At 29.2% G+C, this 24,592-nt stretch overlaps 5 protein-coding genes and 1 long non-coding RNA gene across 6 annotated transcripts; 2 read left to right on the top strand and 4 right to left on the bottom strand.

The window, feature by feature from the left end:
• Window positions 1-307: 307 nt before the first annotated feature.
• Window positions 308-3,251, bottom strand: LOC107467410 (glycerate dehydrogenase). Its single transcript, XM_016086500.3, has 13 exons — window positions 3,063-3,251; window positions 2,856-2,939; window positions 2,590-2,730; window positions 2,273-2,394; window positions 2,086-2,167; window positions 1,835-1,907; window positions 1,667-1,758; window positions 1,496-1,570; window positions 1,293-1,400; window positions 1,133-1,210; window positions 1,004-1,048; window positions 697-811; window positions 308-594 (listed from the first exon to the last, which is right to left on the bottom strand). Exons 1-13 carry the CDS (start codon window positions 3,183-3,185, stop codon window positions 572-574), a joined length of 1,161 nt encoding a protein of 386 aa, XP_015941986.1. The 5' UTR covers window positions 3,186-3,251; the 3' UTR covers window positions 308-571.
• A 395-nt stretch (window positions 3,252-3,646) lies between these two features.
• LOC107467278 (B3 domain-containing protein LOC_Os12g40080-like) lies at window positions 3,647-6,372 on the bottom strand. Its single transcript, XM_021131415.2, has 5 exons — window positions 6,008-6,372; window positions 4,745-5,311; window positions 4,364-4,643; window positions 4,095-4,274; window positions 3,647-4,005 (listed from the first exon to the last, which is right to left on the bottom strand). The coding sequence occupies exons 1-4, from the start codon at window positions 6,077-6,079 to the stop codon at window positions 4,144-4,146; spliced, it is 1,050 nt and encodes a 349-aa protein (XP_020987074.1). The 5' UTR covers window positions 6,080-6,372; the 3' UTR covers window positions 3,647-4,005; window positions 4,095-4,143.
• LOC110275411 (uncharacterized) lies at window positions 4,039-7,952 on the top strand. The gene is made up of 3 exons (XR_002367872.2): window positions 4,039-4,313; window positions 5,978-6,209; window positions 7,679-7,952. It is a non-coding gene; the product is annotated as an uncharacterized LOC110275411 (long non-coding RNA).
• A 4,784-nt stretch (window positions 7,953-12,736) lies between these two features.
• LOC110275410 (uncharacterized) lies at window positions 12,737-14,336 on the top strand. The gene is made up of 2 exons (XM_021131414.2): window positions 12,737-13,667; window positions 13,761-14,336. Exons 1-2 carry the CDS (start codon window positions 12,974-12,976, stop codon window positions 13,799-13,801), a joined length of 735 nt encoding a protein of 244 aa, XP_020987073.1. The 5' UTR covers window positions 12,737-12,973; the 3' UTR covers window positions 13,802-14,336.
• A 3,300-nt stretch (window positions 14,337-17,636) lies between these two features.
• On the bottom strand, window positions 17,637-19,238 carry LOC110274958 (B3 domain-containing transcription factor VRN1-like). The gene is made up of 4 exons (XM_021130304.2): window positions 19,155-19,238; window positions 18,734-19,079; window positions 18,520-18,659; window positions 17,637-17,885 (listed from the first exon to the last, which is right to left on the bottom strand). The coding sequence occupies exons 1-4, from the start codon at window positions 19,236-19,238 to the stop codon at window positions 17,637-17,639; spliced, it is 819 nt and encodes a 272-aa protein (XP_020985963.1).
• A 3,327-nt stretch (window positions 19,239-22,565) lies between these two features.
• Window positions 22,566-23,739, bottom strand: LOC107467240 (B3 domain-containing transcription factor VRN1-like). Its single transcript, XM_021132039.2, has 4 exons — window positions 23,650-23,739; window positions 23,153-23,579; window positions 22,929-23,083; window positions 22,566-22,817 (listed from the first exon to the last, which is right to left on the bottom strand). Exons 1-4 carry the CDS (start codon window positions 23,737-23,739, stop codon window positions 22,566-22,568), a joined length of 924 nt encoding a protein of 307 aa, XP_020987698.2.
• Between the last annotated feature and the right edge of the window lie 853 nt (window positions 23,740-24,592).

The following is a 24,592-nucleotide window of genomic DNA, read 5'->3' as shown; positions in this document are numbered from 1 at the left end:
TAGCCAATTATTAGTGATTTATAGTTTGTATGATGCCTTATGTAGCAAATGTATTTGCACGGATGTCATTTGCATATAATATTTGGAGAACGCTATATTGATGTACACTTTTTTTTGGAAAGGATAATCTCACTCATCTTTGATAATGTCACATTTTTTCCCCTTACAAGGTGACATTAATTTTTTATCCCCTTATTTAATGTTAGATTTGCAGTGCGGAGGTCATCATTGATGTGTACAAGTTAATTTTCAATCTTGTATGGTCAGTTTTATCTGTGTCTCGATTTTTCATGGTCAGATTTGGTACTTTACTCAATCCTCATGTATGTAAGTTCATTTATGCTTATTTAGCATTTCAAATGCATTACAAGTACTTGATGCTAAGTTGCTAATATGAACATGATAGTATGTAATTATTCATACATTGCCATCAGCACTCTACATATCAAATCTTCTCAGGTATTTCACCCTTCCATGCCACAAGAGCCTAACTCAACACACAAAAATTGATCTTTTTTTCTGCAATTGAAGGCCCCCCATAGGAGAAAAAAACACGAGCATGTAGACATGCCTATAGCTTTGAAACTGGCAAACCTGCATTTCAGAAAGAAAAATACGAAGTCCATTATTTAAGAGAGATTAGAACAATAATTATTGGCCCTTAAGTATGTAAGATAATACTATCATATGTGTTACCAAGAGCTTTTGCATTAACAATGCTTGGGCATGCAGCTGGTGGTGGAGTATTCTCATTCAGAAACGGTTCCACTCTATTGGCATCAAACCAAATTGGGTACCCTTTGATCTTACCCTGCAAATTTATAATCAATGAGTATCACATCGAAAATGTTATGGCAAACCAAGTTAAATGTGGTGCATGATGCACTAAGATAATCTAATAATACAGATCTAAAAAACAGGTTATATCAATAATTTCTGTTAGATCATAGCATCATTAGTGATCATTGAAATAAATTCAAGATGATAGTGTGACATGAGATACCAGAACATTTAGAGCAGCTAGTGTGGCCATTCCCTCACGAGTCCACTGCAAAATTCAGATCAACAATTTCATTGCTAAAGTACATAATCAAACCAAAACCATAAAAATGTACCTTTTAGCATAATGTACCTTAGAAGCAGAAGCAATGTGAGGTACCACAATAGCATTCTTCATCTCTGAGAGCCCAGGTTTCATGTAAGGCTCATCCTAAGAAAAGATTAGAATTAACTAATTAAAATGGTAATTTAACAAGAATGTGATTATTTATAATTAGGTAAGGTTCACTCACCTCAAACACGTCGAGTCCTACGCGAAACATTGGATTCTCCCTCAAATGGTCAACAAGTGCAGCTTCATCAATAACAGGCCCTCTACTGCAGTTTATTAGTATTGCTTCCTGAAATAAGGATATCATATCATCACTCACTAACAAGAATTAGCATCTCTTAATGCCACAAATAATCAAGATTTTACTACAAAGTTAACTTGTACCTTCTTCATCTTGGAGAGTCTCTCCTTGTTAACCAGATGATAAGTGGTTTTATCCAAGACAGGATGAAGACTAATCTACAAAAGCATCCATAAGAAAAAGAAAATACCATATTATTTGGACCAATCAAATTGAAGCATGTTCTAGTTTAGCTAGTGTATTTAAGTTCTTACTATATCTGCCTGCTGAAGGACCTCATCCATGGATGATGCCCTTTTCCAAGTCACCGGTTTCTCGCCATTCGCTTTCAAGAATTCACCATAAGCTACAATAATAGGATGCAAACAGAACCATCAGTTGATAATATGTATACTGGGGAGGGTGAGTGGATAGGAGCATGCCTGTAACAAACTTTTCGAGTCGAGTTGACTGGTAGAGATCGAAGTAAATCAGGTTCATCTTGAATCCTTCAACCTGATACAGTGCCAAAACATGAGTAACCATAATATGCATATATTATCATCAGGCATCACCATCAACATAATTAGAGTTTTGGTTGTGAAACCTAACACACTGTGCTGATCATAATCATTACAAGTATTGAAGACTGAAGAACACTCAATGAGATTTACTGAAAAATTTTAGACATTACCATCATTCTTGCATAAGCCGATCCAATACGGCCAGCTCCAATAACACCAACTGTTTGTCCTTTCAGCAGATTTCCAACAAAACTGCATCAGAAACAAAGCTAAGCTAAGCATCTATTTTCAACCATCAAATGGAGTATTTTGCACATTATTATCAGCATTAAGAAAGCAATTATTGTCATATCATACAGATGAGGGAGCCATCCATCATATAATCCTGCCCTCATGAACTCATCAGCCTCAACTATCCTTCTAGCAGCTGCTAAAGTCAATGAAGCTGCCAGCTCTGCCGTTGTCTCAGTCAGAACTCCCTACCAATTAAGCAATCAAGGCTTATGTTACATTCCAATAATGTCTATATCCTCCGAAATTAGACAATATTACACATGACACCCTTTTGTGATTTAACAAATCAAGGGTGTTGTGTATAATATTGTCTAAATGGCAAGTTTTCGATAAGAAAAGTACATGAATATGAAGCAGAAAGAGGAAAAGGTGGAGCTTACAGGAGTGTTTCCAACAGCAACACCATACTTGGTAGCAACGTTGACATCAACGTTGTTATAACCAACTGCCATGTTACTGAAAGCTTTGCCTCCAGCTCTGCTCAAAGCTTTGAACAACTCTTCTCCCCAGTCTTCAGTCAACTGAATGAAAACATATATATAATATGAAAACACCATCACCATACCCAAACAAAAGAATATGAAACAATAATCACAAAACAAAAGCTTAGCTTGTAATCAATCTCCTTGTAAGTTATGATAATCACCTGACCAATAACTCCATCACACTTATCACCAATTAGTTGAATAATGTCTTCAACTGAGAGAATTGTTTTCTTCTGTGTACATATCTATGAGAGAACCAACAATAAAGAAATTAAGACTCTCTTTGATTTACATAAGAATAAAACACATGCTAAGATGAGAAAGAAGCTAAGCGAAGCAAAGCAAAGAAAGTTGATGATGATTATTACTTCAACACGACAATCTTGCTGGATAAGGAGATTGATCCAACGAGTTCCGGGCATTGGTTTTGTGCTAACAACTCTGTATTTCCCATTTGGGTTCCATACCTCAATTGAAACTGGCTTTGCCATTGAAACAGTTGAGCTTCAAAGTTGAAAAATGGAAACACACTACACTGAAATTTGAGTTAGCTTCTTTACTATAATGTTGCACTTTGATAATCTGGTATGAAAGGCTGCACAGTACTAATGTGTTCCTGACCAATAAGATTGGTCCACGTGGTTGGCTCATTTAGCTGATAAGAGTGATGAGTGGACATAGGATTTGGTACCCTTTTAGATAACATGAGTTGGTGTAAGGAAGAGGTGAGTTGAAGCTATGTGAGTGTTCTTGAGCCTCACAATGCCAAATAGCAAAGGATAACATTCATAATCATCCCATTTTTTCAATAAGACAAAATTATCCTTTTAGCTTGTGGCTTATGCTCAAACAGTTGGCCATGTCTTAAGCACTCTTTTGTAATATCCCATCATTCAAATTATTGTTAGGAGAATGTGATATATTTGGTTGATATGAGTTTAAGCTCCAAGATTCAATTCATTATTCTTAAACAGAGATCAGTGTCTATTTACAAGATAAAAATAAATTTAAAAAAATAAAAGAAAACGGAAAATAAAGAAATAAGATTTGTACACTAAGTATTACTGACTAGTAATTAGAATTCAGTTGAACATCAAATACAAAGTTCTCCCTATCTATCAGCTGAAAGGTGCATTCATCTGCTTCCTTAAGATTACAATCCTTAACAAATTTGGGCCATCCCGAGGATAATCTGGCATAGCAATGATGTGGATAATAGTCTAGCTTAATCTCCCATATTCTGTTCCCAATCTGCAGTGTCAAAGCTTTTGCCTTTTGTAGATATTTTTTGGCAAAGCCATAAGGTATGTGCTGCATTATTCACCAAATTCAACAGAGTCAGCATGACACAGCAGCTATAATAGTAATTAAGCACAAGATGTTACTCTAATTCATCCTACCGCAGTACTTTTCACCTGACTTTGCTTTAAGGTGATAGTGAACTGATCTTCAGTCCATTTGCTGGCACGTCCGCGACGTTTGTAATCTGAAACTTTTTGAGTATTCTTTTGAAGTTCCTTCATGGCCCCTTTCAGCAAAACTGTTTCTAACATTGGTTTGGTTGCTTTGGTCTGCTCCATCTCCATAAGCATGCAACGGAAAAGCATAACAAGTATAAGGTAATACAATTTCATATAATATCAAAGAAATTCTATTGTTATTCTGCTACCTTGAGCTGGAATATTGGTTGATTCTTGCGTGGCACGGTAGATAATAACTCTAAATGAAAGTCCTTCGGAATTTCTAGTTTTCTCAAAAACACAAACATCATTTAGTTTCAGGTTGTTGTCCCTTACAAATTGCTTCCAACCCGTAGTAAGCATTATCTGTCCATTACTATCATGCTTCGAGATCTTAGCATGCCATGGTCTACTCTCATCGGTAACCCAGAGACTGAGAAACTCATTCTCCTTTCTTTCTTCTTCTGTTACATAATCTTCTGCTCTGAACTGCCATTAAAAATTATACTCTCTTTAGCACAAAATTCTCAATTGTAGAAACAAGTTGAGACAAAGATGAGAAACCATATTATGTAAATTGTTATGGTTACCAGAAGATAGTTATTGATGTACGCTGGTCTCATTCTGCGATAGAACCAAGGATTCAGAGAACTGAAGGCCCAGGCTCTCTCCAAAGCACTACTACTTTCAGCATGTTTTGGTGCCTCCACGTTGTTAGAAGCCTCAGATTTTGAGAAGATTCTCCTTCCATCTCTGTCTCTTGGCCTTGCATTATGAGAACATGCATTGAATCTAGCTTCTTCTTCTGTGTTGGTTCTTCTCTTCTTAGGAGAATTTCGCAACGGAGAGTTTGGCCTTTTAGAGTTACCACTCCCTTCAGCTTCAAGAGTTCCATTCAACAAAGGATACTCCCTTTCCAAGCCACTCCGACCGAGTATTATAACATTGAACCGTGACTTCCCTTCATACTTGAACATCAAAACCTGCTCCTTTTCCAAAGAATAAAACTCTGCAAATTTCTTCCAACCTTGAACAAAGCAAACATCAGCATCACGCTTTTCCCAGTCCATCTTCCATTCGGAACCATTAGGAAGCACAAGTAATACCGGGCTTGATATTCCTTGCCAATGTTCACTTACAAAACTTCTGCGAATCCTCTGTTACAAGCTTATTGTCAATATAGTCTTTCATAAGCATTCAACAATACTAACATAGAAATGTTATTTGAACATTGACGCCATAATGACATTACTCATACTAATTACATGGTGATAGGGAAACCAAAACACCCTTGGTATCCAAATTCAAAGTAACAAAGAAAGTTTAAAATACAAAAACAAATAATTAAATGAGCTTGAATATGATCAATGCATAAATTAAACAAAAATCTTATATGTACACAAAGAATAGCCAGCAAATCCAACACCATACATAAATACATGTATGTATACATGTGTTGTTTAACTATGCCTATTTTGTAGGATAGCTGGCATGATTGCACAAAATATGATCATGATTCATGAATTGAAAAAAGAACAAGCCTTGATTTTATCCTTACTATTCATTCATATGATTCATACAATTATAACATGAATCATTCTAGTATGACTATGTTACAATGACTATGGTAACTATGGTGTTTCAAAAACGCTTTGTGTTGCTTAAAGAAAAGGTTACCAAAATCTAAAAAAAAAAATGTAAGTTTAATTTTAACAATACTCGCATAGTCACCATAACCACCATAGCATAGTCATACTAGAATCAACTATATCATATATCATAATACTACACATACAATTATACAATCATAAATAATAATGCAGAGATATAAGAGAAGAAGAAGACTGGAGTACCAATTCACCATTTTGAAGGCTGGTTTCATTAACAATCTGGAAAAAGTGAATGGGGCCTGGTGGAGATGACATTGCTTGATGAAGCAGCTGGTTCTTAACTCTTGAGTGCCTTAAGGATAATGTGATTATGATCAAAGTGCAAAACCAATGCGTTATAAATATGGAAACTTTGGAAGTTCTTAATTACGGCGAAGTAATTGCGGTAAGATTCCGCAATTCTGAAACCCTTGAATTCTTGAAAGTAGAGGTAAACGAAACGAAATGCTTATGATCAAGTTACAAAGAGTCAAAGAGTCACAAAGTGTCTACAATTTTGACCAACCTAGCCCATCAAAAACTGGATAATTAACTATTTATTATTTATTTGTAGGATGATTACTAAAATTTTAAAAAGAAAATTGATTTTTATCTAGATAAATATGAAAATAAATAATTTCAAGATAAGTTTTAAGTTTTAACTGCTCCTATATTTTCTCTCTTCGTTAACTGGTTTTCTTTTCTCTCTATTTTTTTTGGTGACTTTTTTCTCTATTTATTTATTCAGGTGGATTAGAGATGGGACAAAAAAATTCCTGTGAAATAATTATATTTATATAAATTGATTTAATATTATTTCTGTTTCAAATTATTATTAGCAACGGTATTTTATGATACCAAAATGTAGGACTTGTTTTTTAACTTCTCCTTAAGCACTAAGATAACTTTTTAAAAAATTATAATTTAATTTTAAAAATTATATCAGACATTAATATTACTATTTTTTATAAATTAAAAAATAAAAAAAATAACTTCTAAAATTTACCTAACGAGCTCAAATACCAAAATGGGGATTTGTTACATCCCTTATTAAATCAACATTCAATAGTTGAAATTTAAATATAAGTTTAATTATTTTTAAAGATAATTTAAGATCAATCGTTATATATCATATATTGTCATGATTAAATAAGTTATTATCATATTATACACATTTTTATCATGATTAAAATTATAATTTTTTTAATTTTTTAAGATAGATATCAATATCAATTTGTTAAAAATTATGATTAATTTAAAATTATATTACAATAATTAAAAATTAAAATTATTGATAATTAACATAATTATGTATTAAATACTGATTTAATGTATAATTATAAAAAAATTATTGACAATTAACATAATTATGTATTAAATACAAATTTGATATATAATGATTGACAATTAACGTAATAATGTAGAAAATAAAACATAGCAAATTAGCAACTAAAATTGAATTTGTTAACTAATTAAAGCTAGGTAAACAATGTTTGACAATTATTTTACCATTTAATGATTATTATTATTATTATTATCAATTGATATCAATATAAATGGGTCACCTTTAATATAACAATTTGTCACTAATAAAATTATTGCATAATGAATGATAATTAGAATTGTAACAATATAATTAAGCATTATTCATTAAATACTAATTATAATATAATTATAATAAGGACCACTTCGATAAAGACATTAAAATGTCTTTTTTTAAGACGTCTACATGTGTCATGATATTATTTGACATCTTTATTAAACCGGTTAATAATTTATTTTTTAATAAACCAACACAAAATCGGTTTATTATAGCAACAATAATAAACCCAATTGTCCGCATTATAATTATTAGACTCGATTTGATCCGATCAGGTGGTTTGGACATGTGAGAAGAAGACCGATAGAACATCTAGTCAAGAGGATGGATGAGATGAAAGATGGACAAAGGGCGAAAAGTAGAAGAAGACTTAAGAAGACCACCCAGGAGGTGGTCAAACGAGATCTACATGTAAACGGTCTCTCTGTAGACATGATACATGACAGAGCACAATGGCGTCGTTTGATTCATGTAGCCGACCCCACTTAGTGGAATAAGGCTTTGTTGTTGTTGTTGTTGTAAACCGAATCATGTTTAAATTTTTTTGACAAAAAGACAAATATTTTTCTGATTTTTGTTTGAAAAAAAATGATCCAGTGGGTTATGTGAATTGATCGGTTCTACTGGATATGATAACAATTGGGTTTATTGTTATTGTTTTAAAAAAATTGGTTTTATTCTAATTTGTCAAGAAATTTAAAAATAACAGATTCATTAATATGTCCAATAATAACGCGACACATAAGTTTTTTTACAAAAAGACATTTTACGCATCTTTATAGGAATATTCTTCAATTTAGGAGAGAGAATAATTCTTTCATTTAAAAGAAAAAAAAAAGAGTTTATACAAAAATTGACACCTTGTATTTATTTTTTTTTACCAAAGATAGAAGACTCCAACCTGCAACCTCTTAATTGAGTATGGAGAGACACCTTGTATTTATTAGTTGAAAAAAAAATCCAATTTTAATATCTACTTAATATACTAAAACTGGTTTTCCCCCAGCTAATAAGGGTGACGTGTCAATCTCTCGTGATTCCGTTTTTCCTCCAAAACGAATGAAATTTTTCTTCTATTCTAAATAATTTTATAAAAAATACCTTTATTATAATTATATTATTATATTATAATTAATATTTAATGAATAATATATAATTATACTAATTTAGGAATATATCTTTATTATAATTATATCAAATTAATATTTAATGTACTATTAAACTACTTATCAATTATAATGCGTAATTATTGTACATAATAAAAAATTGCCCTAATAATAAGTAATTTACATATTTATTTTTGTTTTACTAAAATCTATAAATATTATTTTTCTGTGGTACATGAATCTAAATATGAGAGTCAACTCATAATTTTATATTTAATATTTTTTTACTACTTTATAAAATAAGAATGTATTATTCGTTTTTTATTGAAGTTGATCCTTTTAAGGTACAATTTATAATTTTTTATAATATTTTTCATATACTCATTCTATTATATTATTCTTTTAATAATTTATTAATTGTTGTTACTCTAAGTTATTCTTATCGTGTAATGTTCCAGTTCGATTGTCTTTTATCACAATCGTTTACAATGCATCACATCCATGAAATATCTTATCGAGTTGTCTTCACTTATTCAGGTTCTAACTACATAGATGTAAGCGTTTAAAGAAGGGGCAATAATCTCTACTTTACCGAAGGATGGTTGGATCTACCCACCTATTATGACAAACCTAATGGAATGTGGTTAAAGTTAGCTTTCTTGGGAGGAGCTCAATTTTTGATTGAGGAATTGCATCCACGGAACTTTATAGGGCAAGTTCAAGTTCCATCCTCTCCATGCTTTTTACGTCTGCCCGAAAATCTTCGAAGTGGAGCACATAATAAGATTGAATTATCTCAATTTAAGTTCAGTTTTGTTAAATTTGTGACAATCTCGGATATGCAATTTCAACGATTGGTAATATATTTAAATTTTCTTATTTTAAGTTGTTCATTATTAGAATAATTTTATAACATATTGTGATTTTTTTCAGAAATTACCGGCTTTCTTTTACATACATGCAATGCCATTGAGAGGAATAAGGGTTGGTTTGGTTTCTCGGTGTGGCAATTCTATACCTTGCAGCATTGCATGGATAGCGGATGATGAAACTTATTTAAAAAGAGGATGGTTTGAATTTACACGAATTCTAAATGTTGATATTTACGATGTTATTTCAGTTGGTTATCGTTACGAGAATGACTATATACTATACATGGCTAAGAACTAAAATAGATTCAATATTGTTTAAGTAATTTGATTTTAATATTAGTATTTGATTAAATTATAATTAGAAAATTTTAAATTATTGCCTCAATTTATATATTATGAGTATTTTTCATGGATGTACTATTTTTAAATAATTTAATAATTAATAAAATGAGGTGGTGTCAGATATATTATTTAAGTTTATTTTTATCCTTTATTTCTTTATTTGTATTTTCATTATATTTGACAAAAAAATTTTTACCTAAACATATAGTTTTTGTTGACCTAAACACAATTTAGTTGCTAATAAAAATCGATTTTATCTATAAAAAATAATGAAACATGTATCTTTGATATTATATTAATATAGTAAGTAGACATTATGATATAATAATATCTTTAATTGTATTATAATTAGCTCATATCAAATCAATTTTTAATATATTATTTAAGTCTAATTTTTATATAACAATAATATTATATATATTTATATATCACTTTTTTAAACTCATTCTTACAAATATTGGCATATAATTAATATAGATAACATATATACTTAATAAATATCTTTATTAAATTAATTATAACGATTAATACAAGATAATCTCATAAGTATAACCTAATTATAGCAAGAATTTTCATAAAAATAATTGACTACTAATTTGAATATAATTGATATAGTTAAATTGATAAAACCAATAAGATTGAACATGTAGCAATTATAGCAATTATTATATCAATTATAATAATAATTCACGTGATTTCATATACAATAATTTTTGAATTATAATTGTCACATAATTATACTTAAATATTATTTAATTTTAGATGTTTTATAGGTAATAAACTAATAATAATTATCACATGAATTATCATCGTTACTCATCATTCATAATAATAATAATAATAATAATAATAATAATAATAATTTTGAATTTATATAATTGATATAATTGATATAGTTTTAATTCTCATTCATATGTAATAATTTTATTAGTATGTATTCACAGTTTTAATCAATATATAATAATATATATGGATATAAAATTAATTAGTTAACAAATTGAATTTAATTTATAAATTTTTATTTTCTACTCAAATTTTTAATCATTAGTGATTTTATTTTTTATATTTACAGTAAATTTTGACTATAAAAAATTAGTTTTGATTGTTTCCTATTTTATTTATTTACAGTCATAATTAAATTTGATATAATTATAGTAATATAAAGCTACTTCATATATAGCAATAATATTATAAAAAATATTATTGCTCGATTGTAGGATAAAAAATAATCATATAAATTGAATTTTAATTAATATATTTTATTTTTTGCTCATATTTTTTCATTAATTATTTTACTTTTTATATTTACAGTAATATTGAATGTAAAAAAGAAAAAAAATAATATTGAATGTTATCTATTTTATTTATTTAGATTCATAATCAAATTTGATATAATTATAGTAAGTATCTAGGATTAATAATAACATGACAGTATAATTTTAAGTTGTATAATATAATAAAAAAAAGTAGCAATTTATGTATGCTTCCTATATAGCAATAATATTATATATATTTATATATCTCCTCTTGTAGCTCTTTCCTAAAAATATTGGCATATAATTAATGTCGATAACATATATATTGAGTAAGTATCTCCATTAAAAATATTTGTTAACTATTACCGTGTATAATTAGTGTGTGTATATATATATAAGGATTAATAGTGAATTGTTACAATTATTTATCATCTAGAATATTCGTACCTTAGACATAAAACTTCTTCTGTTTATTATTTTTCATACTTAAAGGATACTAACTACGATTCTATCAACAGTATTACCTATGATAGATTATGTAATAAAAAAGTTTAAAAAATAAAAGCAAGAATTATAAGGTTATGAAAAGTCTCATCCAAATTTGACAAGAACAACATGACTTACATAGAAATGGTTCTTATGGATGATAATGTATGTTGATTATTTTTCATGATTCTTTCAAGTGATGTTAGGTCCATTTTATAAATATTTTTTGTTTATATTTTAAGTTTATTTGATAAATAAATCCTTGCACGAATTAAAAACAGTGCAATTTTATAGATTTATAAGTGCGTACTAATAGCCTTTATTTAATTTGTTTTAGAGTGTGATAATAGCCAATATGTTTGTTGGTAGATTTAACTATTACTATATTATTTATAATCATATTCAGTATATATGTCTGATTTATTGAAGAAAGTAAATTATTAAAATCGATTAATAACTATTTTAGAGTTAATCCAATTAATACTAAATTAAAAAAAAGAAACAATGCATAACATATTAATTGATATTATTTTATTCTCTTGATAAACTATTTTAAAATTATGTTAATCATATAATTTTGTATACTAATATTGATATAATATTGTTTCAGGTATATGTTTTGCAGACATCAGAGGAGAGTGTTGAGTTATTTTTTAGTGGTTTTAATTTATTTATTATTTATTAGAAAACTTTGTGCATTAGAATTCTCTAATAAGTTGTTGTTTATTTTGAACTGATTTTGATATGTTCTTACTTCACAGTAAAACAACATATAAAAATTTGTTGATGGGTTTAAGTATTACTAAGTTATTTATGGTCATATTCAGTATATATGTCTGATTTATTGAAAAAAATAGATTACTAAAATCAATTAATAACTGTTTTAGAGATAATACACTTAACACTAGATTAAGAAAAAACGAACAATGCATAACATGTTACTTTTTTATTAATCAAATTATTATAATTTAAATTAATTTTAAAAAATAATTTAAAATTATAATTTCAATCTTATCACGTGCATGACACAGGTAATTACACTTGTATTAAATAAAAAATAGATTTAAGATAATATTCTTAGCTACTATTTAAATTAAAAAAATATTAAAATATAATTAAAATCAATTAACATCAATTATAATTATTTAACATATTTATTTATATATTTATGGTAAGATATTACATTTTAATTGTCTTAATTATTCTAGCAGCTACATACATGTACATTCTATCATTCTTCACTCACTCAATAATACACCTGTATACTCTTGCCATGGGCAACGATGATCTGGAAACGGTGCTGTCAATCCCACTGAAGAAGACTGATCTGGTGGAGCACTGGAGCTGTACCTTGGGTTACGTAAGTTGGTAGCCTCAAAAATACTCGGAGAGCAATGCACAAAAAGTTGAAAGCGTTTTGGAAACCTTAAACAAATGCCGCAGGGACAAGGTGGAGCGTAGAGGGGACCTCTCCCTTCCGATGCATCCACTACTTCAAATGCCTTTCCATGGTTGAGCCACTCTTCTCCTCTCTCTCCTCCGACACCGACCCCATCATCTTTGTCTGGTACGACGCCTTGAACCCTGAGCATGAGAATGGGGTCTCCTCACAGCGCAACGGCATCCAATTGGAGAAGGCCGCTGTTCTCTTCAACCTTGGAGCCATCTGCAGCCAGATTGCTGCCTCTTGCGACCGTACCACCGCCCTTGGCTGTCACCTTGCAATGGAAGCCTTCAAAGTTGCCGGCAATTTCTTCTTCCAACTCTGGAAGGTTTTTGCCAAGGACGTGGTCTCCGCCACCCTCGATTTGACTCTCCTCTTCGCGGAGTTTCTGCACGTCCTCTTCGCCGCTCAGGCTTCCGAGCTCGAATTAAAGCAACAACTCAACAACAACGAAGCCAGTTACGCTCTCCAACAACACCGCTGTTCTCAGCATAACATCCATTTGGAGAAGGCCTCTGTTCTCTTCAACCTGGGAGCCCTCTGCACCCACATTGCTCTCTCCTGCGATCTCACCACCATCCAAGGCCATCGCCTTGCCATGGACGCCTTAATTGATGCTTCAAATTGGTTCTATCTGCTGAGGTTTGAGTCTAAGAAGGCATCTGGCACGATTGACTTGTCAGAATCATACGCCATTGCGATAGCAAATTGGATTCTCGGCTTCACATTGAACTTTCCTCCTCATCCCCAATCTATATGTATAATCATCTACCTTTTCAGTTGATCTTTTCTTGGTACAATTGATTGATGTCAATCTTTATTTGTTAAATTGTTTGATTGAGATGATGCAGGCTTCAGCTTATGTTCCGTCGACATTCGGGCTTTTAGCTGAGAATCTTGTTCAATCCTCGACACCTCAATATCTTGAGTATCTTAAGTCGAAGATGAAAACCTGCCATGTTGAAACGGGTGCGAGTGATGTAACTGAACAATTTCTTTTAGGGTATTGTAAGTCTCACGCCCTGCTTCAAGAGGTGTGTCAACCACTATGCTTGGACCTTCTCTCTGAGGCTAGCCCTGTCAATATTAAGGATGGAAATCTTGTGGCCAATGCAACCTTAGAGGCACCGCATTTGGCATTGGAGAACATGACCTTGCAGGAGACACCACAGTAACATTACCTTAGAGAAAAAACTAAACAAGATTTAGGAATGAACTTGTTTTCTTTTTTAAATTGGATGTTGCAACTTTGTTTGTTGATGCTAGAATACTTTTTGTGAAATATCATGCTCGTGATTTTGTTTGTTGATGTATGAATAGATTCCTTCTTATTTATCACCAATTTATAGTGATTTGTATGCCACTTTCTCTTATTCTCTCAGGAAATATTCTGCATCAATCTTATATTGAAGATGATTTGCGTGGCATTTTCTCCAGGGAAGACAAAAAATAATAGAAACTAATCAAACTGACATAAGGTGTTAATGAACAACAAAGGACACAATAAACCTGAGAAAAAGAATAACAAATATAATAACAATAGCTGAACAATCATGAAGTAGAGAGGTTATTATAGACAAAGGCTAACTTCCTAATCTGGCATGGGATAAGATTAAAAATGTTTATATACAAAAAAAGAACACATGATTTTGGATTTAGAAAATTAGGTGCACTGGAAAAAAAAAGGCAGTTTAATAATATTGAATTGAAAAAATAAGATAATTTGTACTATAACAATTTTGGAAACAATTTTATTTCTGCCACATTACTACTTATTGATTTAACTACATATTCTCTGTTTTTTAAAGCATTTTGGATAATGTGTACACCTATCTTTTTATCAAAGTTGGCAGTTGGAACTTGGAAGCTTATCTAACTCACTTGATCCATAAAGAAGAGCAACACCACCACCTGTGCAGAACATAATATGTAGTTATGTGATTATGTCAGGTCCCTATTAGGATGTGAAACTCAGTATACAATTGCAAGTGCTAATAACTTACCAGCTACTATGCCCTACTATACGGCTGCCTTGGTTGCATATTAGCTTCATTGGATGCACATTCTAAAAAGAATAAAACCCAAAATAGCCCTGACAATTACCTCAAAAGACAACGAGACCTTTAACAAAAAAAACCCAATCCGACCCTGACAATTACTTTGAAAGGACAACGAGGCTCCTGTGCCAAAAAAAATCCAGGTTGTTTTTTTTATACAGGGCTAATCAGTCCCAAAAAAAATATCAGGGGTCAGATTTGGTGTTTTTTTTCTTGGGGTATCGATGTCCTTTCGAGGTAATTGTCAGGGGCCGGATGGAGTATTTACTCTTTTAAAAAATTGTTACTCTAAATTTTTTTAGTCAATCAGTGAATACAATATAGACAATCTCTAAAAGTAAATTTGTTTTGTTAACTCCTTTCTTAGTAAAACTAAAATATTTGTGAGTTGAAAAAAATTTCTAGGTACAGTCATCTATATGTATAAACAATAAAAAAAGAATTGTCACATGCAAATACTAATTCTAGTTCCCTTCATGACATACGTTTTATTCAAAATTACTGTCACAAATTACAAATCACTAAGAAGGAACAATTTTTGGGTCAAATAACATTGCAGAAGTGAAGAATATGATACCCCATTATTTGAAAAGTTTAGAAAGCACAAAACGCACAAAGCACCAAAGAAGCCAGTTTTTGAAAAGAAAAAATGAGAGGTGAGAATTAGCTAATACAAAAAATGTGATGGAGATGGAGAGTGAAGATGTACCCGAGGAACTTAACCTTGGTTCTTTCCTTTCACAACCTGCATATTTCAGCATCAATCAATAATCATGCCATCAAGAAACTATAAAGCTATAAATCAAAAGTTACAAATTTTGGCATGTTCAAGGTTTCTACTTTCAAATGCAAAGGGATTTTTCTCTTTAAACATACTTCGGTATGTAAAAATCTCAATCCACATGCCTAAATTTAGTTTATTGTTGTAGGAAACAGAAACAAAACATACAAAAGCAAGATGGGGCATTCTATTTCATTATATATCCTCCAAATATTAAAATACTGCATGGAACAAACACAAGATACATGCATGAGTTGTTAAGAATAATTACATCATACCTAATCAAGAATCATCACTATATTATTTGTTTATTTTTACCCTCGGATATAAAAGAGCATAAATCAATCAACAAAATTCAATCACAATTTCAAAAGGAGAGGGCATGCCTTAAACTTCGCACGCCAAAGTTAGAAAGGAAGGCACCGTGCAAAGGCCGAAGAGGATTCTGAGGAGTAATGATTTGAATAATGTAGTTGAAAAGAGAGGCGAAAATAGCTGTAACTGATTAGAATTCTTCTTCTTCTTCTCGAAGAAAAAAAGGTAGTATTAGAGGAACATTTTTCTATATTTGCAGCAAATTTGAATGTAATACGAAGATATTTAGATGTCATTCTGATAAATTCTGCATAATTCAAAACTATTCTTCTTCCTTCTTCTCATCTTCTTTTTCTTCATTTTCTTATTTCATATTCTCATAATTTTTCTTAGAAAGAAAAAATAAAAAAAAAATACATAATGTTGCAAAATTAATAGAAAGAAAAAGAAAAAAAAATTGCAACAACAACAACAATATTAAAAAATATATTTTGAAAACCAAAAATACATAATGTAACTATTTGGAAAAAGATATTTTGATGTGTCTTTTTTTTATAAATTTCAAAGTTTAATTTATAGATATTTTAAAACATGAATTATGTTTGTACTAAAGTGAAGGTAAACGACTATTATAAAGATGATAATTTTGTTTAACCGAGTTATATACGTAGATAATGCATATATATTCAAATGAGTTAATATTTATATTGATCTCTGAACTCGTATGAAAATTTTAATTTAGTTTTTGAAGTTTTAGTTGCCTCTCTTTAGTCTCAAAATTTTGCAAAAGCAACTCATATTAGTCGGTTACAATCGATTTATAACGAACTAGGGATCTATTATATGTAGCCTTTGTTCATTGTTTATTTATTTATATTTTTCTATAAAAGGAATTATGGTAGTTGTCACTAATATTATTACATTAGTGATTGTGATTAATCCCTTTACTACCGCATCAGTTTTCAGAACAAGTGATGAGTCATTCCTATTATTAACAACATGATTAATGGACAATATAAGCTAGCACTACCGCATCACATGTTTCACATTATTTTGTTTTATTGTGTTATGAAATGAAGATAATGAAATCAATAATAAGGGTCGATCTGCTCCAAAAAGAAAAATGTACAAAATTTCATGAGATATAATTAGTGGATGCCGCTGCTATTGGCATTAAGAAAAGGTTATTTCTTGTCTCGTTTAGCATTTTCAAATAATGCTCTTATTAATTTGTACCTCAATGATCCACAAAAGTTGGTGATAATTTAGCATCACATGGATTAATCTGGATTCCAATTTGGAAAATGGACACAAGAATATATCTTTTGGAAACAAGTCATAAAATTCCATTTTGTGATGAAATAGAAAATAAAGTTCTTTCATGTAAAATATCTTTTAAAATAAACTCATTCGGATCAGCCCAACCATCTTTCATTCAAAGAAAAAATATCACATTCAAAGAGTTGGAAACCCAGCCATCTTTCATTCAACATTCAAGATAAAATATCACATACAAAGAGTTCGAAATACAAATGGCTAATGCTGTAACAAGTTCAAATCAAAAGTTCTACTAATTAAGCATGATGGGCAGCAAAAACATGAACCTTAAAGACCAAATCTTGCATATTAACAAGTTCAAAGACACAAACATCTCCAGGCTTCAACTCATTCTCTTGTGCAAACAAGTTCCATCCAGCAGAAAAGAAGCGATTTGAATAGGTTTTGTTACAACTAAGCATCCTCACAGGCCACGATCTATCCCTATACTCAAGCTTCACATTCTTCACTCCATTATCCACATAACCTTCCAAAACTGGTATGCACTGCATCATCAATACATCATTTAAAATTTCTGTAAATCCTTTTAATTTTATCAAATTTGTAAGGTGAAAACTCGAATGCAATCAACTTCACGTGAAGTTAATAGTTAAGAGCTGTTAAACAATTTGACTAATTTGATTAAATTTTTATCTCAGGGCTCTTAGTTATCAACTTCACCTGACTTCACGTGAAATTGACTACACATGAATTTTTACCAATTTTTAATTCATAATTTTTATTTTAAATAAGCCTTTTCAATTGTCTTTTTTAAATATTTTAAAAATTCAAAAGTTTTTTTTTTTTAAAAAAAAAGATGTTTTATGTTTTATATAAGATAGACTATAAACTTTTATCTACCATTAGAACTTAGGAAGCATGGATGAAACAGGCGATACAATAAATATATAAAAAATAATGTTAAAATTAATTAAAAAAATTTATTGATAAAATTTGTGCACATACACATGTTTAAAAAAAAATCAAAGAATATATAGACTTGGACATAAATCCCATGGACTTATGTATCCAATTTGGTTAAAATTTGATGAATCTATAAGTTTAGGACATAGATACAACATACATTGGATGTAATATATTTTAGGAATAAGAATAAATTTAGATGATTTTTAACATTACCAGTAGGTATTGTGTGATATGAGGAGCCTTTAGGAGCACCGTGAAAAAAGGGTTGTTAGATACGAATTTGATAGCTTCTTCTCGTGCTCTTGGTTCCCTTGGCCAATTCAATGACAAAGAAGTAGTCACATTCTTCTCACCTGTTATTCAATGCAAATGAAACAAACTAAGTCGAGAATTGTATACAAAACTCTTGATTTCTTTGTTTCCTTACCTCTCATGGTTTCTTTGTTCTTCTTGTATGGATGGATTTCCTTCGCAATCTGAACTGAAACATCATCATCATCATTTCCATACGAAGAATAGTCTATTTCTAAAGCACTGTCATCAATGATAATGACATCAAATTGGGAAGAAGTAGTTCCTTCATATTTAAACAGAACCAAGCATCCGTGATCCAGAGAGTAATTTTGAGTAAATTCTTCCCAACCCTTTTCAAACCAAACTTGATCATTCTTTTTTTTCAAACACACCTTCCACCTTGTTCCATCTGGAGGCTTTAAGAACACTGGATTGGACAAACCACTTCCATGTTTCAGTGCAAAATTGTCGGGTATTTTCTGTCAAGAATATCATCAACTATTAAGTAGGATATCACAAAAATATGCATATACAAGGAAATTAAATAGACTTACAAGACTTTTAAGATTAGTTTTGAGTATAATCTTGAAGAAGAGAATAGGCATGACACCATTCCCTTGGTGAAAATGACAAGACATGGGAACCAAGTACAGTAGTAGTTTGAACTTGAAGTGTAGTGTTACAACTTACAAGAACAACAATAATGAAGGTGGTAGTGAGAGAAGGCAAAGAAGCTCTTATTAATTATTTCATTTATGATCCTACTCCAAAATCGAGTAATGCTTACCTTCTGGCATGGGAAATATAACAAATAGCAAAGCAAAAATTTGTTAATTTTATTTAAATAATTTGATAAGTTTAATTAAATTATTATTTTACAACCACCAATAAATAACAAATAATAATAGAGATTAAGCTGATAAATCGAACTTAATATTTAGCTAAGGTAGCGTTTGTTTGTAGAGACACGACAAAACAGGACACTGAGACAAATACAATAGGACAAAGACATTAAAATTATGTTTTGTGTATCGTATTTGGATAAGATGGATAGGACACTAATGTAATGTCCAGTATTATATTTGGATACACATGGATAAGACTAAAATATTATATAAAATGACTAAAATAGCCATGTGATTCCAAATTTTGTAGGAGTACAGATAATGGGAACTTGAAAAAAATATTTGAAGCAGTCAAAAATTTTAATAAAAAATTATATAATAATATTTATATTAAAATAAAATTTATAAATATAATTATTTTTTAAAATTTATTATTAATATGTAGGAATACATATGGTTAATATTAATAAAAAAAGAATCTGAGTTTGATTAATAAAAAATTTCATTTAAGTTAATAAGCCAAATTAATTTTAAATACAAAATCAGTTTTAAAAAAAAGAATCCATTTTTAAATGAAAAAAAATTAATTTTTGCACATAAAAATCTATTTTTATTTAGAAAATTAATTTTTTATCTAAAATTTTATTTTTCTTTTCAAAAAATTAATTTTTCTTTAAATTATATAAAATCAATTACAATTTATAAATTATTTTTTAGCATTTTAAAATATCAATTTTACCTTTATAATATTTATCTTTTAAAAATCTCCAGACTAATTGTTTTTGTTATTATTTTTATTACAAATCAAATAATATAATATAAGGTTAAAATGATGTTGAAGTAAGAATGATAAGAAAAAAGAAATTATCTAGTCCAATAAAATTTTTTATAAAAATGAGAGAGTACCTGAGAAAAAAAGAGAAAGAAAAAACACGTAGAGATAGAAAAAGAGCATGGAGTAAAAAAAATACTTTCTGACGCAAAATAGGAAAAATAAGAAGGGGTAACAGTGGAATAATAAAAAATTAGCACCATGGACAAAAAAGAAAAAAATTCATAAAAACAGTCCGTGTCCCTCTTCCAAATCCCGTGTCTATCATTGTCCTTCGTAAAAGAGTGGACACAAAAGTATAAAAAACTGTTCCAGAGACAATATGTTCAGTATCCAAACGCTAAGTTCTGGGATAATAGTATATGTTAAGTTATTAATCAAATTTTTCTAAAGCCCGTGTTTCTAGTAGTGCATCCTTACTCTTAATATTATTACTTGTTTTCCCTCAGAAAATTCTCCAATATTAATCTGCCTTAGATTACATATGTCTTTCTTTAGAATATTATATTAAGATTATGAAGGGAGAAAATGTTTATGAAAAATATATAAATAAAATTCTAAAAATATTTGTTATATGTTTATTTAAATTAAAAGTTCAAAATTTTTTACTCATACTAATTTTAACATAAGGCTTATAATATGTTAATTAAATCATATTAATATTAATCAATTAACGTATAATATACATGAATTAAATAAGTTATTAAAATATTTGAATTTTTATTAATTTATATCACAAATTTATATTTTTGTATTCGTACATTTTATCCTTTTGCATAATAATCATTACTTTAGTCACAAAAAAAAATAATAATCATTACTTTTGAAAATATCATTGTTCAATTGCAGTCACAAATTGTGTATCCGTTTTAGTGGATTGTAGTATTAAAAAAATAATTACCTAAATTAGTTCACAAAAATTTAAAAAATAAACATTTCAATTTTTAAAAAAATTAATACACAAAAGTATTTTAAAGATTTTATTCTAACAAATAAATTAGTTTTCAATTTATTTATTGGTAAAATAATTATTCAAATCAATCACAAAAAAATTTAAAAACAGATATTTTAATTTCTAAAGAATTTAATATATAGATCAATCTCTAATATGTTTTTATTAGACATAACATTTTTGTTTGTGTAAAAAAATAAAATTATTATTATTATTAATTATAAAATAATAGTGTACCATAATTTTTTATACATGCACTAAACTAAACTAATAATAATAATAAAGGTTGACATATAGTAAAAGTAAAATAGACGAAAGATTATATTTGACAAAGAAAAATATTGAAAATTGATCTGTATATTAATTTTTTTGGAACTAAAATATTCACTTTTATAAGTTTTGTCTACCAAAAAATAGACTGGAGATTAATTTTTCTATTAAAATAAAACCTTAGAATTTATCTATGTATTAATTTTTAGACACTAATTTAAGTAATTTCTCAAAAAAAAAATCCTTGACGTAATATAACCATATTAGTATTAAATTTGTTTTTTTTTCCACTTCCTATTGAGTTCTCTTTATCCTTTTTCTGAAATATTCATTCATTATTTTATATTTTATTTTATGAAACACTCTATGGATACATAACTATCAAAAGTTAAGTTGATAAAGCTTAGGAATTCTTTGATATTAAAACTGCATTAGTAGTGTTGAACGAAGAGTAATAAAAACTAACATATATCACATATAATATATAGTGATTAGTAATTTTGACCGGTATTTAACCGGTATAAATATTAAATTATTTTTATAAAAATAATTTTTATTAGTTTATATGTATAATTTTTTATATATTTATAGTATAAAATATTTTATACAATTGCATATTTTATATGACTAGATGCATGCATGTATAAAATAATTTTAGACTGACAGTGTATCAAAATTAAATTCTAAATTTAATAAACATATATATAAAGAGAAAGTCCAAGTACAACACTTTTATCAAAATCTTGTTAACATTTAAATAACTAATTGATGACTACAAATCATAAAATTTGTTGATCCTAACACTCCTCTATATATAAATTATATTAACTCGTCTATAAAATCTAATAAATATAAAAATAAATTATGTATTCTATGGGTAAAGAAATATAGATATAAACTATTAATAGTCAAATATTAATCCAAAATGATACCATTACTTAAGGTTTTTCTAGCGTTCCTTATACAAGCTAAGGTTTTCATATATTTCAAAATATATCAGAACCAAAAGGGAAGCCAAATGAAAATGCATGGAAAGTGAGATGTTATCTTGGAAGTTGAGATCAAACTAAGTCTGCCGCTTTTTGAAAACATGAACCCTAAACTGCAAAGGGTGCATGTTGATGAGTTCAAAGACACAAACATCTCCAGGAAGCAATTCACTCTCCTGTGCAAACAAGGACCAGCCACCACCAAAGTACCGATAATTTGACGACTTGCTACAACGCCTCAGTTTCACTTCCCACGATTTCTCCCCAATTTTCAGCTCCACATTCTTCTCCTCCTCATCAATAATGTACTCTTCAAAGTTTGGCACAGCCTTCAACAACAACAATAATAATATATACTTTAACCTTTTTAAACATCATAAAGATAATATATATTTACATATATATAGAGATGTATCTCATATTTGTTAGTTTAATCGTACCGCTTTGTAGTGTGCTAGATGGACATGGGTTATGAACATTGTGAAGAAAGGATTATCAGACACGAAGTTCATAGCTACTTCCTGTGCTCTTTCTTGCTTTGGCCAATTCAATGATGAACAACTTGATCTTCTTTCAGCAACCTTCTTCTTCTCATCTGCTAATAATTAATTAAATAATAGAAATGGAAAATGAAATAATCCTATCTATATATATATATACATACCTTTCATTCTTTTATTACAAGGTTGAGGAACCAACACTAGCATGCTGCGTTTGTGTTTACAAGGCTTCAAAATCTCAATGGAGTCATCATCATTGTGCATGAGATCAAGTTTGATGTTCTTTTCATCATCACAAGCAGTAGTAGTAGTAGTAGTGTTTAACTTTAACCCTGGATAGAGTATTTCAGAGGCAGATTTGTCAAAGATGTGAACATCAAGTTGTGAATTTCCATGATAGGTGAAAAGAATCAAGTGGCCATGATCTAAGGAGTAGTTTTCAGTGAATTTGTTCCAACCCTTTTGGAACCAAACCTCCTCATCATCTTTTCTAGTCCAATTCACTTCCCATTTGGTGCCATCTGGAGGCTTCAAAAACAATGGATTCGACAAACCACCTCCATATCTCCTTGTAAATTTACTTGATATTTTCTGTAATTAATTAAAGATGCTCAAAATATATATAATATGTAACGAAGATAAATAATGCTTAATTAATTACCAGAGTCTGAAGATCAGTTTTGTTGAAGATAATGGCTGAGAAATGGACAGGGATTATAGCCTTGCCACGCCACTGAGAAGAAGACGACATGGAGACAGGTGATGAGACTTGACTTTTCAGTACCAAGAACAAAGAAACTAGAAAGTGTATCTAAGTAGTGAAATTAATGGTTGCTAAGACTAGTATATCTATATCTATTTATTTATGATGCTTAGTTACTACTCAAGTATCATGATTACATCTCCAAATGGTTGAATTCCCATTTCCCAAGGACTATATAGCAGGCAAACTCAGTTACAGACGCTATTTAATGTCAATTTTCTTTTGCTTCTAAATGAATAATGCAGCTAGCGCTACCACTTCTTAAAAGAATAATAACCAAGGGTTATTGACTTATTGTTAAGGCTAATTTTTTTTATCAATGGAGACCTAGCTTGTGTTATGTACAGTTATAAAGTTATAGCGTATTTTGTATGCATATAGTGATATAGAAATGATTTTTTTTTTAAATTAGAATTTGTAAATTACAGGTTCAGCTTTGTTAGCAATACAAAATTTAGGGTTCAATTTGTGATGCAGTGAAAGTAATGAATAAATTAGAGATTTAATTTTATTTGGGATACAAAACTTAAAGGTCTGATTTGTATAATTAAACACAAATTTAATGTTTAGATTTTTATTTTTTTTCATAAATCTGACCTTTAAATTTGTACTCTTTACATAAAATAATCAAATCTCCATATTACTTAAAAACACCATTAGAAGACCAACACAAAAAATAAGAAGCTTATTGTTTAAAGTAGCTAATAGCTATATTGTGATTTAAGGACATATTTAAAATCGATAAGGCTAAAAAGATAAAAAAAAAATTAAAAATTTTTTATTTAATATTTATGAATGATAAATAAAATAAATTTTTGCTATTTATGATAGTTCTATTTTA

Source organism: Arachis duranensis, chromosome 9 (genome assembly GCF_000817695.3).
Source record: "Arachis duranensis cultivar V14167 chromosome 9, aradu.V14167.gnm2.J7QH, whole genome shotgun sequence".
NCBI classification, from domain to species: domain Eukaryota; kingdom Viridiplantae; phylum Streptophyta; class Magnoliopsida; order Fabales; family Fabaceae; genus Arachis; species Arachis duranensis.
This window is presented reverse-complemented; position numbering and strand designations above follow the sequence as displayed.

Bases quoted from the DNA above. Each gene is read 5' to 3' on its own strand.
- LOC107467410 (XM_016086500.3), bottom strand. From the start codon at position 3,185: ATGGCAAAGCCAGTTTCAATTGAGGTATGGAACCCAAATGGGAAATAC. The intron at 1,908-2,085 runs GTAATGTCTAAA...GCACTGTATCAG, and splicing joins CGGCTTATGCAAGAATGATG to GTTGAAGGATTCAAGATGAA. The intron at 1,759-1,834 runs GCATGCTCCTAT...CTATTATTGTAG, and splicing joins ACTCGAAAAGTTTGTTACAG to CTTATGGTGAATTCTTGAAA.
- LOC107467278 (XM_021131415.2), bottom strand. From the start codon at position 6,079: ATGTCATCTCCACCAGGCCCCATTCACTTTTTCCAGATTGTTAATGAA. The intron at 5,312-6,007 runs GTACTCCAGTCT...AGCTTGTAACAG, and splicing joins GCCTTCAAAATGGTGAATTG to AGGATTCGCAGAAGTTTTGT. The intron at 4,275-4,363 runs GTAGCAGAATAA...ATGCTTATGGAG, and splicing joins AACCAATATTCCAGCTCAAG to ATGGAGCAGACCAAAGCAAC.
- LOC110275410 (XM_021131414.2), top strand. From the start codon at position 12,974: ATGGTTGAGCCACTCTTCTCCTCTCTCTCCTCCGACACCGACCCCATC. The intron at 13,668-13,760 runs GTATAATCATCT...GAGATGATGCAG, and splicing joins TCCTCATCCCCAATCTATAT to GCTTCAGCTTATGTTCCGTC.
- LOC110274958 (XM_021130304.2), bottom strand. From the start codon at position 19,238: ATGTCTTGTCATTTTCACCAAGGGAATGGTGTCATGCCTATTCTCTTC. The intron at 19,080-19,154 runs GTAAGTCTATTT...TATTCTTGACAG, and splicing joins AAACTAATCTTAAAAGTCTT to AAAATACCCGACAATTTTGC. The intron at 18,660-18,733 runs GTAAGGAAACAA...ATTGAATAACAG, and splicing joins GAACAAAGAAACCATGAGAG to GTGAGAAGAATGTGACTACT.
- LOC107467240 (XM_021132039.2), bottom strand. From the start codon at position 23,739: ATGTCGTCTTCTTCTCAGTGGCGTGGCAAGGCTATAATCCCTGTCCAT. The intron at 23,580-23,649 runs GTAATTAATTAA...AATTAATTACAG, and splicing joins AAACTGATCTTCAGACTCTG to AAAATATCAAGTAAATTTAC. The intron at 23,084-23,152 runs GTATGTATATAT...AATTATTAGCAG, and splicing joins TTGTAATAAAAGAATGAAAG to ATGAGAAGAAGAAGGTTGCT.